Source organism: Dermochelys coriacea, chromosome 4 (genome assembly GCF_009764565.3).
Source record: "Dermochelys coriacea isolate rDerCor1 chromosome 4, rDerCor1.pri.v4, whole genome shotgun sequence".
Taxonomy (NCBI): Eukaryota; Metazoa; Chordata; order Testudines; family Dermochelyidae; genus Dermochelys; species Dermochelys coriacea.
This window is the reverse complement of record NC_050071.1, coordinates 37,536,631-37,552,210: the sequence shown is the minus strand read 5'-3', so window position 1 is coordinate 37,552,210 and position 15,580 is coordinate 37,536,631. Positions and strand designations below refer to the sequence as shown.

Genomic DNA, 15,580 nt, shown 5'->3' with positions numbered 1-15,580 from the left:
TGGAAATGGCCCACCTTGATTATCACCACAAAAGGTTTTCCTCCTTCTCCCCCTCCTTCCTGCTGGTAATAGCTCCTCTTAAGTGATCACTCTTCTTACAGTGTGTATGATAAAACCCATTGTTTCATGTTCTCTGTATGTGTATATAAATCTCCCCACTGTATTTTCCACTGAATACATCCGATGAAGTGAGCTGTAGCTCACGAAAGCTTATGCTCAAATAAATTTGTTAGTCTCTAAGGTGCCACAAGTACTCTTTTTCTTTTTTTGCAAGTATTTGTGATACACAGTGTTGTCAAAACAGTAGGACTTATTAGCCAACTGGAACACAGCATAGGAAGACCTTAAGTTATCTTAGAGAAAGTCCTTTTTGGTTAGCCCAGAGCCTAGCCAAACTGTAATGAACCCCATTGTTCAAGCTTTCTCTGTCTCTGACCTTCTTGATCAGCCCCACTCCCTCCAGTGAGGGAAGAACCCCCACATTGAGAACCCCCACTCCCTCCAGCAGCCAACTCTTATCCTCCCACTTCACACCTTCCCAGTCCTTTGTTCTCTAGCTGGGATCTTTTCTCAGCTTCCCTGCTGAGAGGTGGGAAAATCCATATCCCTCTTGGTCATTGGTTGCTAGGTGGCAATGTCCTGGTGATTGGGTTTTCCATAGTCGTCTTTGATTTTCCATTGATTTGGAGTCAACCTCCACCAGTTCCTTTTTTAATGACCCATTCAGGCTCAGACATTCATATGTATGTCTCAGAGCCTTCCCTGAGAGTGGAGTCCTTTTCTCCCCACCCCAGCTAGCCATACAAAATGTAGGGGAAACTGAGGCACACATAAGATTAATAAAAATACTACAGAAAATTTCCACTTCATCACAAAAGGTAAGCTCAGTGTTTGTGGGAGCAAGAAGGAGTCTGCCATGTAAATCCAGTAAATTGGACATCCAGATATCTTTCTGAATGCAGTTACTGGATTTGCTGGCAAATATTACATGAGATGTGTGGTTACCTAATTTGCCTTGGCAAATATCTATTTGCATGTGCAAGTACCCCTCAGAGGTTCAAAAGTTAATACAGCCTCACTCACCAAGTGCCCCCCCATACACACTTCTTTTTTTTTTAAAAGATGTATCCCTATCCAGTTTTCTAGCTGCATCCTCTGGGCCACAGGATGTCCCTGCTTTGCCCAGACTGTCTGGTAGGAGAGGGCATTAAACACATTGATTCCACAAACAACACATGCTCTGCAGCAGTTTGAGTTGGTAGTTCCTTTGTAGATTTTTCTTTCCTCTCCTCATTGAGGCAGAGAGAAGTGGGGATTGTGTGTTCACATGGTTAACAGAGAGGCTCAGCAGCTGTGTTTCCCATTCAGAGAACAAAGGGGCTAGAGAGGTTGAAGAGAAAGATGGCCAGGCAGCACTAAACTGCTGCTTTTCACAGAGGCGAAAGCCAGGCACAGAGCTAATACAGATCTAATCTGATCTGTCTAGATTCTTATACAGCACTCTCCTAACTGGAGCAGACATGATGTAAGAACTGTTGCTTCCAAGTCTCCTGTCAGACAGTGATTCAGAGAGAGAGAGAGAGAGAGAGAGACTATTTTGGAGACTGAAGGATTGGGATATTAAGCCAAAGTATGAGTCCTCTGTTACAATTAGCTCTACTGACAGGAGAAACCCTGTGTGCCTGGATCACCCTCTTCCCCCACACTGGAAAAGGTTGTCCATCTTCCCTCATACCCATTCTTTATGGGAGGAGGGAATGAAGACATAGTGGCCCTGTGGGAGTAGATAAGGTTGGTGAGATGAACATGACCCCACTCTGCACTTGTCCTTGTTGAACCTCATCAGATTTCTTTTGGCCCAATTCTCCAATTTGTCTAGGTCACTCTGGATCCTATCCCTACCCTTCAGCAATCTACCTCTCCCCCCTGTTTAGGGTCATCCACGAACTTACTGAGAGTGTAATCTATTGTTGTATCAACCAGGCAAGGTACTAACAACCTTCAACAGGACTTCATTTTCAAAGTGGAAACCTCTTTACCAAGCTGCTGCTGTACCCCCTGTAGCTTTCTCCCAGCCTCTCAACTCCTCCCCCCTCCTTCCTGTTTCCTGTCCTTTCAGACTCCCAACAGCCAGTGTTCCCAATTCTAATAATTACAAGCAACATCTAAACTCCACATTCCCTCCTCTCTTAAGAAACTCTCCCAATTAAAATAAATATTGTTTTAACCACAGGAACAAATATGAAACAAGACACTATACTGTTGGCAGAAATATTACACTGAAGATACTACATAACATAGTCTCTAGTCCAGACAGGTCGTCGTCTGGGTCTGACAGGCCATCTCTCAAGCCCCGGTTCCAGTGTAATGTCTTGTTGTGTAGGTACTATGGTAAAGTCATCCAATGCAGACTTGGTGTTGGCATAATCTCCTCTTGGTGCATAGGCAAGTGCAAGATAAGAAGCATTCCATACCCACCCATCAGAAAGTCGATAGGTGTAAGGTCCCTTCTTCTCTATGATTTTCAGAGGAGCATTTGAAATTGCCAGGATATGATCTGGATCAGGTTTTAGTCCAGCCTGTGAAATTGTATGCCTCAGAAAAGAGAGTTCAGTTTGTCTAAATTTGCATTTGGACCTATTGAGCTGGAGGCCTGCTGTGCTGATGCAGTTTAGTACAGACTGCAGGTTATTGTCATGCTCCTCCAAAGTATTTCCAAACATGATGATAATATCCAGATAGCACTGAACTCCATGTTGATTCTTCAGAATCAATGACATCATTTTTTGAAAGGCACTTGGGGCAGATGTGAGACCATATGGAACACATTTAAAACAAAATAGTCTCTCCTGTAATAAATGCTGTGAGGTCTCTGCTGTCTTCATGCAACATAACCTGGTGATATGCTCTCTGCAAATCAAGAATAGAAAACATCTTTGCTCCATGGAGTTCTGCAAATACTTCTTCTCTGTGAGGAAGAGGATGGCTGTCAATCACAATAGCTTTATTTGGCTCCCTTAAGTCCACACAAAAGCGAATGCCTCCACCCTTCTTCTACAACACTACTATAGGTGAAGCCCATTCCGAGGAGTCGATCTCTTCAATAATGTCCTTTTGAACAAGTTTTCTAAGTTCTTCTGAAATAGCTTCCCTGACTGAAAATGGTAAGCGCCGTAACTTCTGTCCTACAGGCATCACATTATTCTGCATTTTAACTTTATGCAGAAACCCATAAGCACAGCCAAGTTTCTCCTCAACCTGGTGTTAGGTCCCAGCTGAAACTGGTGTGTGTACCGCAAGAGTGCTTTGCTGTGGAAGATCAATTCATCCATTAACTACCCTGAGATTTAAAGCAGCCAATAAATCTCTGCCAAGGATAGGAGTGCCTTTGTGGACAATCTAGAACTCTGCAGTTACATAGCGATCACTAAAAGTAACTATTACTGGCAAACAGCCATGTACTGGAATATGGTTTTTCAAATAGCACACCAAGTGAAGTTTGGGTTCAGTAAGAGGCACATCTTTAAAGTAATGCAGATAGATGGAATCAAGTAGTATAGATACTGCTGAGCCAGTGTCCAACATTAGCTGAATAGAGTGTGGTTTACCTGAGGGTATGGCAGAAACATTTACAGTGCACTTTATCTGTTCTGGAATATGTACAGAAGTGATTTTGTCCATGCTCAGCACAGTAACATCTGGTATTGTAACTGCATGCACCTGTTGATTGAACTGGCTACTGTGACATACTTTAGCAAAATGTCCACTCTTTTGCAATGATTGCACTGAGTTACTTTTGCCGGACATCCTGTGTAGCTTGCAAGATGTTGTGGGGATCCACAGTGAAAATATTTTTACTGTATTTTGAATTTGCTGATTCAGTGGTTTTTCATTAGTTTTCCTCTTGCAATTGTGTGTCTGCAGTGGTAGTGAACTTTTTTGCAAAGGAGTCACAGCTTGGACTGTGCCTCCTGTATCCATGCTCATTATTTTGGCTTCAGCTGTAGCTGACTCAATCTGAGTAGCAATGGTTATTGCTTTTTCTAGTGTATGTTGTGGTTCTAGAAGTAAGTGTTCTCTACATGAAGCATGGTTGTTTTCTCAATGAGCTGGTCTCTAATCATCTCATCTGCCATATTTGAAAAGTCACAAATTACAATCAGACTCCTCAGGGAAGTAATGTACTGCATTATAGTTTCCCCTGGTTTCTGCTCACGCTGGTGAAATCTGTAGTGATTAGCTACTACATTCACTTTTGGCATAAAAAAAAATCTTTAATGCAGTGAGTGCAGTCTCATATTTATCATCTGCAAGGGGAAAAGTATAAAATATATGCTGCCCTTCTGCTCCAAGGCAGTGGATTAGTAGAGCATGCTTTCTTACTTCAGAAAACTCTGTAGCACTGATTGCAAGTAGATAAGTCTCAAACGTATGGATCCAGGTAGTAAAAGCAATTGGAGGTTCACCTGGGCTTTGCAGAAAGGATGCTGGTGGGTTCAGAGGCAGAAGATCCATCCTCATTGCCAAAATGTTGTATCAACCAGGCAAGGTACTAACAAGCTTCAACAGGACTTTATTTTCAAAGTGGAAACCTCTTTACCAAGCTGCTGCTGCACCCCCTGTAGCTTTCTCCCAGCCTCTCAACTCCTCCCCCCTCCTTCCTGTTTCCTGTCCTTTCAGACTCCCAACAGCCAGTGCTCCCAATTCTAATAATTACAAACAACATCTAAACACCACATCTATCCCATCATCCAAGTCATTATTAAAGATGTTGATCAAAACCAGCCCCAGCACTGACCCCCTGGGGCACTCCTCTTGATACTGGTTGCCAACTAGACATTGAGCCATTGATCACTACCCTTTGAGCCCAACAATCTAGCCAGCTTTCCATCCACCTTATAGTCCATTCATCCAATCTGTACTTTTTTAACTTGCTGGCAAGAATACTGTGGGAGACTGTATCACAAGCTTTACTAAAATCAAGATATATCTTGTCTACCACTTTCCCCATATCAGAGCCAGTTATCTCATCACAGAAGGCAATCAGATTGGTCAGGCATGACTTGCCCTTGGTGAATCCATGTTGACTGTTCCTGATCATGTTCCTCTCCTCCAAGTGCTTCAAAGACACATGCTACCTCTGCTCAAGTTAGCATGCTAAACATTGCAGAGTGGCTGCAGTGGCATGGGCTGTCTACCCAAGTACAATCCCACCAACCCCCTGGGTATGTATTCAGATGGTCATCTTGAGCTGCCACCCATGTTCCTGTGGCCAGATTACCAACCCCGGGGTTAGGTGGGATTGTACTCAGGTAACTAGTCCACACTGCTGCAGTCACAGTATTTTTAGTGTGCTGGCTTGTGCAGAGCTAGCACGTCTGTCTACTTCTGCTGTGAAGTTGGCCCCCAGCTGTTGTGTAAACAGACCCTAAGCTGTCATGGAGCTGGGAGACACGTGAACACCAGAGTCAGGGCAGCAGCAAAGATGCCTCTAACCTCCTGTGAATCCCTGGGGGTTGCTAAGTGAAGGGCAAATCCTGTAGCTCCTTCCATGTTGGAGCAAACCCTGAAGGGTTTTTTGTGGAGGAGAAGCAGTTAGGGTGCTTGTCTGAACTCAGGATACCCAGTCCAATTCTCTGCTCTGCTACAGACTTCCTGTGTGATCTTGGGAAAGTCACGTGGTCTTTCTCTGCTGCCATTCCTCATCTGTAAAATGGGGATAATAGCACTGCCCTACCTCACAGGAGTTCTGTGAGGATAAATACATTAAACATTGTGAGGCTCTCAGTTTAACAGAGGCTATATAAGTTCCTTAGATAAGGTAGGGAAGGGGGATAGGTGCTGGGCAGGGGGAATTACAAAATATGAGGTCTCATTGGCTCTCCTTTGAAAATTTGAGTTACAGCTAAGGCTAACACTGTATTCTTAAGTATTTCCATTGCACCCAAATACAGTATCACATAAGATACTTTGCACAAAATGTACAACTTTATACAGTCGCAAGAACTTGAGCAAAATGGGGTGTTTAACTGAATTGCCTGGCTTTTTCATTCTATAATTTTGGACTTTCCCATAATGTTGAATATACTCATACTGAGACAGAAATGTTTAGGGCATAGTTCTACAGTTTTCCTTTAGCACAGCACTCTATATTACTTCTTCTCTTGGGAAATTAGTGCAAGCCAGCCAAAGTACTTCACTATGCAATGAGCAGATTGAAAAGTCCAAAATAGAAATGAATCTACCATCAATATATCCATTTAATCAATGACTTGTTTAATTTTAATTGATACAATTACTGTGACAATTTAGGCTAGAAGGATTAGCCCTGGGATAATAGGCTGGGCAGGGGGTTAAAAAAGATCCCCCTCCCCTTTCCCTTCTCCTGAAATGAGTTCACATATGTGCAGTAGCAAATTGCAGGTGTATTGGTGTTTAAGGAATAGGCCCAGGGCAACAAAACATTCTGAAACTAATTAACTTTACATTTCAGCCAATTATACTTCATCCTTCTTAAACAGCTGCTGAACAGCAAAAATGCAAGCCTTTTCAATGTTTTATGCATGCTGCTAAGTCCCATAGCAATACATTCAAAACTTAACACTATATTTTGCTTGTTTCCTTAGTGTGTTAATGCCATAATCTAATGTTCCTATATCTTTGATTTTAACACATGATGATCTGACTTCAAATTTCTGCAAAGATTGTTTAGAGACAGTGTTTATGCTGATGCCTGTCTTAGAATGAAAGTGACATCTAGAACTAATTATATGAGGCAACCAGCCCTCCAGGTATAGTGATACATTAATGGCAAAACAACCACTTCTTCCAGAGGATCTAAACACTACTTTAGTTGCCTCAAAAATACACACACAACTAAGAAATATGTTGTTAAAAAAGTACTACTGGCAGATGTGTGCATGCACACAGAGGAGACCTGATCTAGCTTCCACTGAAGTCAACATGGTCCATACGTCTTTTTTTAAATCTCTGGCACTTCCAGTGGACCAAGTTCTGACCTGAAAAAGTGCCTGGTGTCACAAGTCCAGTCAAGTGCCTCCTGCTGACCATTCACAAGACTTTTGTGAAGGGAATCGATTCTGGATCCCGTGTATTTTAAGCTTCCTGAGTATAACAGTCCAGTCACTCTCTGCCATTGGCTTGACATCCCTGGCACACTCTCCAGGTGCAGATTCCCTGTCTAACACGCCTTCCTGAGAATTTAGACAATGTAGCTCACCGCCCAGCACTCTGACACCAGACTCTTCCGGCTCCCCTGTAGCTTAAACATGCCTCATCTCAGAACCTCCTGAAGGTGTAAGGTGCTGGGTTACAATTTAACTCTCAGCACACGTATGATAAGGTATAGCACATAACACATAGTCTTTCCACAGGATTCAAACACAGCATTGGTCTTTCTTTAATAACATAAGAAATACATATCTATATAAAAATCATAAATCCTACATGCATTTCTGCGCTTCCATTTCCTCAATACTACAGCAATTCTTTGGGCTGGGATCAAGGTTACGGGACTATCCAGCAAGCTCGTTGTGGTGCATGGCTTGCTTTTTTTAAAAAAAAACATGGAGCCTTTTCTCCCAGTGTACCTACTGACTCTGGCCTCTGATGGGATGTTAGATGGGATCTGAGTTACTACAGAGAATTCTTTCTTGGGTATCAGGCTGGTGAATCTTGCCCACATGCTCAGGGTTCAGCTGATCACCATATTTGGGGTCGGGAAGGAATTTTCCTCCAGGGCAGATTGGAAGAGGCCCTGGGGGTTTTTCACCTTCCTCTGCAGCATGGGGCATGGGTCACTTGCTGAAGGATTCTCTGCACCTTGAAGTATTTAAACCATGATTTGAGGACTTCAATAGCTCAGACATAGGTGAGACGTTTATTGCAGGAGTGGCTGGGTGAGATTCTGTGGCCTGCGTTGTGCAGGAGGTCAGACTGGATGATCATAATGGTCCCTTCTGACCTTAATATCTATGAATCTATGAATCTCCTTACCCTCTCCTGCCCAAACTTTTTGTGTATCCATCAGAGGTTCCCTCTGAGTTTCACTTCTTTGTCACCTCTGTCTTTGTCCTGCTTACGGAATTGCCACTCTCTGTATTTCCTGACCCCTTCAGACAAGAGAAGGAAGTGTCTTTCAAACAGCTCATGGAAACTCACTTAGCATATCTATTGTTCCATCAAAGCACAGTAGTTAAAGTTAAGTACTCCCTGTTGTCCTTAGTCTGTTGTATATTTGCTGTAGATTCTGCCTGCAATGATGGATATGCTTTGAGACAGGGGCTATCTGAGACTATCTAGTAAGTATACATCACACATGGGGCTCCTGTAGATTCTTTGGAGAAATGGATATCTTCAAGCAATTGATAATGTTCTCAAACATGTATTGCACTGCCTAAATTGTTCTTGAGCATACAGTGGCCCTCTAAGACACTGTAATACCAGTATCTCTCCCTACTTGGAAGAAGTAAAAATCTGAGATATCACATAGTGGCAGTTGCTGGCTAACTGACTATTTTGTGGCTGAAGGTTCTTCCATAATTAAACCTTTCATAAGATATTATCCCTTTTAGGTTTGACCCTCAGAAAGGCTTTTGGTGTCAGCTGCTGGAAGGAGGGAAGACAAAATGCCTGGGAAAAAGCAAAGGCCGAAAATACCCACCAATGGATCAAGAGGTACCACTTTTCTAGAGATCTGAGTTACAGTTTGTGAAAAACTCATGCAACATCACTTTTGGGGCTCAGGACTAAAAGATGGTTCTTTTTTTTTTTTAAACCTACAGTTCAGGATAACCACACCTCTATTTGTCCAACAAATGCATTCATATCCAGGCTTTTAGCTTCCCAGTCATTGCTTCTTTGTGTGATGACGCATGTCCCTGCTGACTAGGATATTTCCAGGCTGCACAGATGTGAATTCTCCTAGCAAACTCAGACAGTAAAAGCTGACCTGCTTGCTTTCTCTTCACTCGTGCTAATAAGCTTACTGGTGATCATCTCAACTCCAGCATTGCCTATGGCTGGTGGTTAGTCCTTCAAACCCCACAAAGGCATCTCTTCTATGGTCACATAACAGCCTCAGCTCAGAACTAGCACACACTTGAAGAGTTTGGTCCATCTTTTATACAATTATGGGGTCTTTCATCTGGAGTTTCAAGAAGCAGGTAACCAATAAACAAAGGGTTTTTCTCCATAGGGCCTAGTTTCAGGAGGCCTCCCAAGTACCTCCTAGGAAATCCATTTCCTACATATTGTCCCATATAGGTTCTTTGACATTACTAACTTTCCCCAAGGTTTACATTAGTCAGTGTCCTAGAAAAGTTGCATACAATCCTACAAGAACCTAAACAAATGCATTTTAATACAACGGATCCAAAAGGTATTGAATTCAGTTTTATACGGTTTAACTTAATAAGGTTTGTCCAGGAAATTTTCCTGTCACAATGATACTAAGATAACTGAAATTGTGGGCCATAAAAATGTGGACATTGTTCCTTTTAGAATTTTACTTGGTTTGTTTCTTTGCTTTTTTAGCAAGATTGTTCCCTAGAGGGGTGCCAATTTTTAATGTAAATTATCTTTGTTCCTTTTCCCCTCTTCCCTCAGTCTAGAGCTTTTCTTTCAAGCTACTACAGAGATCACAATGTGGAACTGTCCAAACTACTGCACAGATTGGGACAACCCCTGCCATACTGGCTGAGACAGGAGCTTCAGAAAGTGAGATAGCACTGATGTTCAGAGGACGAAAGTCTCTAATGACAGTTACTGGCACCATAAAACCCCTCGCTTCCCCGACTCACTTGTGATTGTCAGTAGAGAACCTCATGAATAACTGTCTCAAAATTAAATACAAATATAAAACTGTTTATATATGCACGCGCTGACAGCTATTAGCATCAACTCCTTTGTCAGCTTCTGGGACACAATATGGAGCTATGTGGCATTATTCTTTATCCAGCCTGGGACTCATGCATAGTCTAGTCCCTCTGTTTACCAGAAAGTTCCAGAAACTGTATGTATGATTGACAGTCTTCATCATATATGACAAATTACAGCCTGTCAGGACACAAGCAAAGAACAGAAACATCTCTCGGTGGATTGTGAGGTTGGTTAAATTTAATAGTTTTCTGTATTTTTTTTCATTTGGTCTGATCCTTCAAGGTGAGTTTTTTTGGAGCAAACAAAAGGAAACAAAGTTGTCACTCAAAGCATGTGATAATCATGAACCAGTTGGGTCAACAACAGTCTGGACAGCCCAAACTGTTGATATGTATTGGTGGGCTCTGAGTAGCCACACTGTCCCTGTCCAGTTTTCTTCCCTCCACCTTGGATACAGTCCCTGTCCACTTAGGACACTGGATGTGCCTCATATTCCTGCCCATTGCCCATGTCCCTCTTCTCCCCCTCCCCCTTCCTGACCCCCCAGGCACTGTCCCTGCCTCCAGTTTCCATATGAGGAGCCCAGAAGCAGAAGATTTGTGTATGAGATGGAGGAGATAGTGCAGTCAGGCTGGAGTGAGAGTTGTGAGGGGACCATGCTTTTCGAGTAATAGAGTTTAAGGCCAGATGGAACCACCATCTAGTCTGACCTCCTGTATAGCATTGGCCACCAACACCACCCAGCATCCACACACTAATCCCAAACACTGAAAATTAAATCAAAGTATTACAGCCCAGAGGAGACGAGACCAAGGTGCAATGGTAGCTGGGGTCCCTGCAATGGCAAAGAAATAATTAAAATATACCCATGTAAACCTGTCAAGTGACCCACACCCACATGCTGCAGAGGAAGGTGAAAACACCCAGGGTCACTTCCAATCTGATTTGAAGGAAATTCCTTCCAGATGCCACAGATGGCAATCAGTTAGATTCTGAGCACGTAAACAAAAACAAGAGAGATAAATGCTCAGTGCCACCTCAGAGCCCTGGCCCTCCCTGTCCAATGGCCCATCTCCTGCCATGGTCATCCCTGATGCTCCAGAGGAAGGAGATAAAAAACCTCCCAGAAAACACTGGGGTGGGGAGGAATTCCCTTTTGACCCCTGCTGATGGCCAGCAAGAACCCTGAAGCATGGGCTTTTAGGAACAAAAGATATAAACTGGAAGTTAGACTTTTAGAATCATAAAAGATTTGGGTTGGAAGAGACCTCAGGAGGTCATCTAGTCCAACCCTCTGCTCAAACCAGGACCAATCCCCAACTAAATCATCCCAGCCAGGGCTTTGTCAAGCCGGGACTCAGGCTTTTTGAGCCCTGCCCCCATCACCACAAGCAACACAATCTGGAAAAAATACTTTTGAGCCAAACTCATGATTTTTGGAGGGTTCTGACTCATGATTTTTGAATATTTAGGTTTCATATTTAGGTTTTGAATGTTAGTCTGTATCAGCAAAAAGAACGAGGAGTACTTGTGGCACCTTAGAGACTAAGAAATTTATTTGGGCATAAGCTTTCGTGGGCTAAAACCCACTTCATCTGATGCAGGCAGTGGAAAATACAGTATATAGATATAAATATACACACACACACACACACACAGGGAACATGAAAAAATACCAATGCTAACGAGACTAATTAATTAAAGTGGGTTATTATCAGCAGGAGAAAAAAAAACTTTTTTAGTGATAATCACACCACATGATCCATTGCCTACAGCCAAGCTCTAAGATACAACTGCATTTGCTCCAATCCCTCAGACAGAGACAAGCACCTACAAGATCTCGATCGAGAATTCTTAAAACTACAATACCTACCTGCTGAAGTGAAGAAACAGATTGACAGAGCCAGAAGAGTACCCAGAAGTCACCTCTACAGGATAGGCCCAACAAAGAAAGTAACAGAACGGCACCTTCAGCCCCCAACTAAAACCTCTCCAGCGCAATATCAAGGATCCACAACCTATCCTGAAGGATGATCTCTCACTCTCACAGATCTTGGGAGACAGGCCAGTCCTCACTTATAGACATCCCCCCCACAACCTGAAGCAAATACTCACCAGCAACCACACACCACGCAATAAAAACACTAACCCAGGAACCTATCTTTGCAACAAAGCCCGTTGCCAACTCTGTCCACATATCTGTTCAAGGGACACCATCATAGGACCTAATGGCATCAGCCACACCATCAGGGGCTGATTCACCTGCACATCTACCAATGTGATATATGCCATCATGTGTCAGCAATGCCCCTCTGCCATGTACATTGGCCAAACCGGAGAGTCTCTATGCAAAAGAATAAATGGACACAAATCAGACATCAAAAATTATAATGTTCAAAAATCAGACAGAGAACACTTCAATCTCTCTGGTCACTTAAGTTACAGACTTAAAGGTGGCAATTTTAAAACAGAAAAGCTTCAAAAACAGACTCCAATGAGAAATTGCAGAACTGGAATTAATTTGCAAACTGGACACCATTAACTTAGGCTTGAATAGAGACTGGGAGTGGATGGGTCATTACACAAATTAAAAACTATTTCCCATGCTAATTTTTCCCCTACTGTTACTCACATCTTCTTGTCAACTGTTTGAAATGGGCCATCCTGATTATCACTACAAACATTTTTTCTCCTGCTGATAATAGCCCACCTTAATTGATTAGTCCCCTAAGAATTGGTATGGCAACCTCCATTTTTTCATGTTCTCTGTATTTATCTTCCTACTGTATTTTCCACTGCATGCATCTGATGAAGTGGTTTTTAGCCCATGAAAGCTTATGCCCAAATAAATTTCTTAGTCTCTAAGGTGCCACAAGTACTCCTCGTTCTTTTTGCTGAATATTTAGGGTTAACGATGTTGAAGAAAACTGGCGTGGTGAAAGTTTTTTGGACTAACCATTGAATGGTTGCAGTGGGGAATGGGAGTAATTCCAAAGACTATCCAGCCAATCCATAATCTGATAGAACATAGTTAAGTGCCAAATTGCATCTGCAGCAACTCGTCAGTAATTAAAAGATAATTTTGAAATGAAAAGCTCAAAAAATACCAAATGTTGTTTTGGGAGCTTTTAAAGGAATACAGCAGATGTCTTAATCTGTTGCACTTTCTTTTGGAAGGGGTGGAAACCAGCTTTTCATGTAAGAAAAATACTAAAGTATCTTTTAAAATCTCCTTTTTCTGCCATCCTATTATGTCTTTAGTATACACTCCAGAGGAGGGTTTCACATCACTTCTGTTTTTTGTGCCTCCTTGTTATTTATGTTTGGTAAAGTGTCATGCTACCAAGATATTCCATGTTCTCATTGATAAACTGAGACTTGATATGGTTTTGTTAGGTGTAGCATACAATTTGAATATAAAACAGGAGCATGTTAGGGTCTAATTTCTTCTGCCTGTAACATGATCCATCAGCACAGCCTTTGTCCAGAACAACTTTATTGTAGAAAGGTCTTTGTACACTGGCTGTAAATAATCTTGACTTTTTTTTCCCTTTAAGCAAATCATGAAATTATGCTTTTGACATCATTGACTATGTAACTGATGGTCATCTAAAAAATCAATTCAATAAATATAGAATAGAAGAATAAAGAATAAAGATCAAGCCAAACATGTTGTTAATAACAAGGAGAGCTGGAGTTTCAGGGGGATGGGAGGAAATCATGGACTGACTTTCTGTTTTATGAATTACATACCTGGCCAGGCTGACTCCTGCATCTGTGCAGAGTCTCGCTGAAATCAATTGTACATGTAGTTTGCCCAGGTAGATCTTTTTGTAGGATTATACTTCCTTTACATCCTCCCCCCTTACTGCATCTGTATCCTTCCATGCCTGCTCTAGTATCTCTGCCTTTAAAAGGTAGAATCCAGCATGGATCAACACATGCCAGAATCTATGATAGCATATCAGATTATCAGAGCAGTTGTCTTTTAGCTAGAGGCAATCAGAAAAGCATCTGTAAACTTTCAAATTATGTATTGACCTCTCAAAGTCTAAAATAAAATTTCCAGCTTAACTACTTTTAGCCTCCTCCCCACCCCAATCAAACAAATTCCCTCCAAGATATGGAATCAGTTTGCCAACTTTCCCAAGAACAAATTAAAATGGCTGAATTATAAATTCTTGGGGAAGGACAAGTTTGTATAGTAAAAACAATGAGAGCTCTGATTTTGGATGTTATGAGGCTGTAGGGACATAATTTGAAGACAGAAATAAAGAATGCTGTGTAGTATCAAATTATATCCCTGCATCCATTTTTTGTTCTTATTTGTACTCATTTTTGAGTGAATAATTCTTACAAAAAGTGCTGAATTGACAGACCATTCAATTGAAGAGCCACAGAACTGGCACAGATGGCATCAGTAAAGCTCTTCCACACCATCCTGCTAATGCGAGTTAGCCTTTTTCTGGATAAACCCCTTCCAACATGAAGATGGTAGCATAGTCTCTTTGCAACCACTGTATACTCATCTTAATGGAGGACTTCACAATTTTCAGAATATGTCCATCCTCACAAGTATCACATAATAAAACCTACCTTTAAAATAAATACTTCTTATCACATGAATTGCAATATAAACCAAAGGCAAATAGGCCCTCCAACATTATGTTAAAGACATATATTCTCAGAAGACAACTTTTCCCTATAAATGAAACAATTCTTACCTTTTTTAATATTCTCTTTTCTTCCAGAGTATCCTTTTAATGTGACTGCTAAGGTGTGGACCTATCTACAGATTGGATCCCCCATCACTATCATATCTGGAAAAGCTAGCAGAAAATAAGGATTTGCAAACAAAGGAGATTCTTAAGTGTTCAGTGTTCCAGTGACTGGATACTTTTTATAAAATATAATAAGCATCATTTGGAAATATTTTTTTAAAAAGTCCTAGTCAAAGATTTGAGATACGGGCAAAAAGTTAATGGCCTTGCCTACAGGGGTTTTTTTTGTTTGTTTTGTTTCTATTTCTATCTGACAACAGCACATCCAGTCTAACTCTGATATATATTTGAGGTTTGGGAAAAAGCAAATAAATTTTGATCACAAAGTATTTTCGGTTGGGGGGGGGGAAATCTGTATTTGCTGAAATTGTTTTAAGTAATTGTGTATACACCTTCTTAGTTCTTCTCACTTCTACAGAATAAACACCTCTGCTGGTACATCAGACATGAGCACTTATTTTTTCCTTATACCTTCTACAGCTGTCATAGCCTAACCAAAATACTGCTATTTGTTTGACCTCTGATTATATTTCAAGTTGTGCACTGGCTCAGCTAGTCTTCCCTTCTGCATCCATACTGTGCCTCCACCCATCCTCCACACTGCAGCCTCTGATGCTTTGGGATTTTCAGCTTCTTGTAGACCTAATCATCTGCCTCACTCATTGTCCCCCAGCTTTTGGGCAGACAACAATAATTTTGGCATCTGGCTGCCTATGTACATATGGTGGTAAATATTATACATGGAGGGCATGACTTTCAAAAGAATTAAGCATGCAGGGTTCTACCTGAATTCAATGAGAACCATGGCTACTCAGCTGCTCAGATAATCAGGCCCTCATTATTGAATATTCATTGGTGCAGTGACTTGAACAGAACTCTCCGGTGTCTCAGGTGAATGC

At 41.7% G+C, this 15,580-nt stretch overlaps 1 protein-coding gene across 6 annotated transcripts in view; it reads left to right on the top strand.

The window, feature by feature from the left end:
* The window catches only part of LOC119854603 (bifunctional heparan sulfate N-deacetylase/N-sulfotransferase 4), a 253,325-nt gene extending 238,201 nt beyond the window's left edge, over positions 1-15,124 (top strand). For 5 of the 6 annotated variants that reach the window (XM_043513136.1, XM_043513138.1, XM_043513134.1 and 2 more), the window contains exons 14-15: positions 8,595-8,697; positions 9,628-10,126. In XM_043513136.1, coding sequence (XP_043369071.1) covers positions 8,595-8,697; positions 9,628-9,747 — 223 coding nt within the window. In that variant the 3' untranslated portion in view covers positions 9,748-10,126. Of the gene's footprint in view, positions 1-8,594; positions 8,698-9,627; positions 10,127-14,651 lie in introns of those variants that run through there. The other variant, XM_043513137.1, reaches the window with a different exon arrangement.
* The last annotated feature ends 456 nt before the right edge of the window (positions 15,125-15,580 follow it).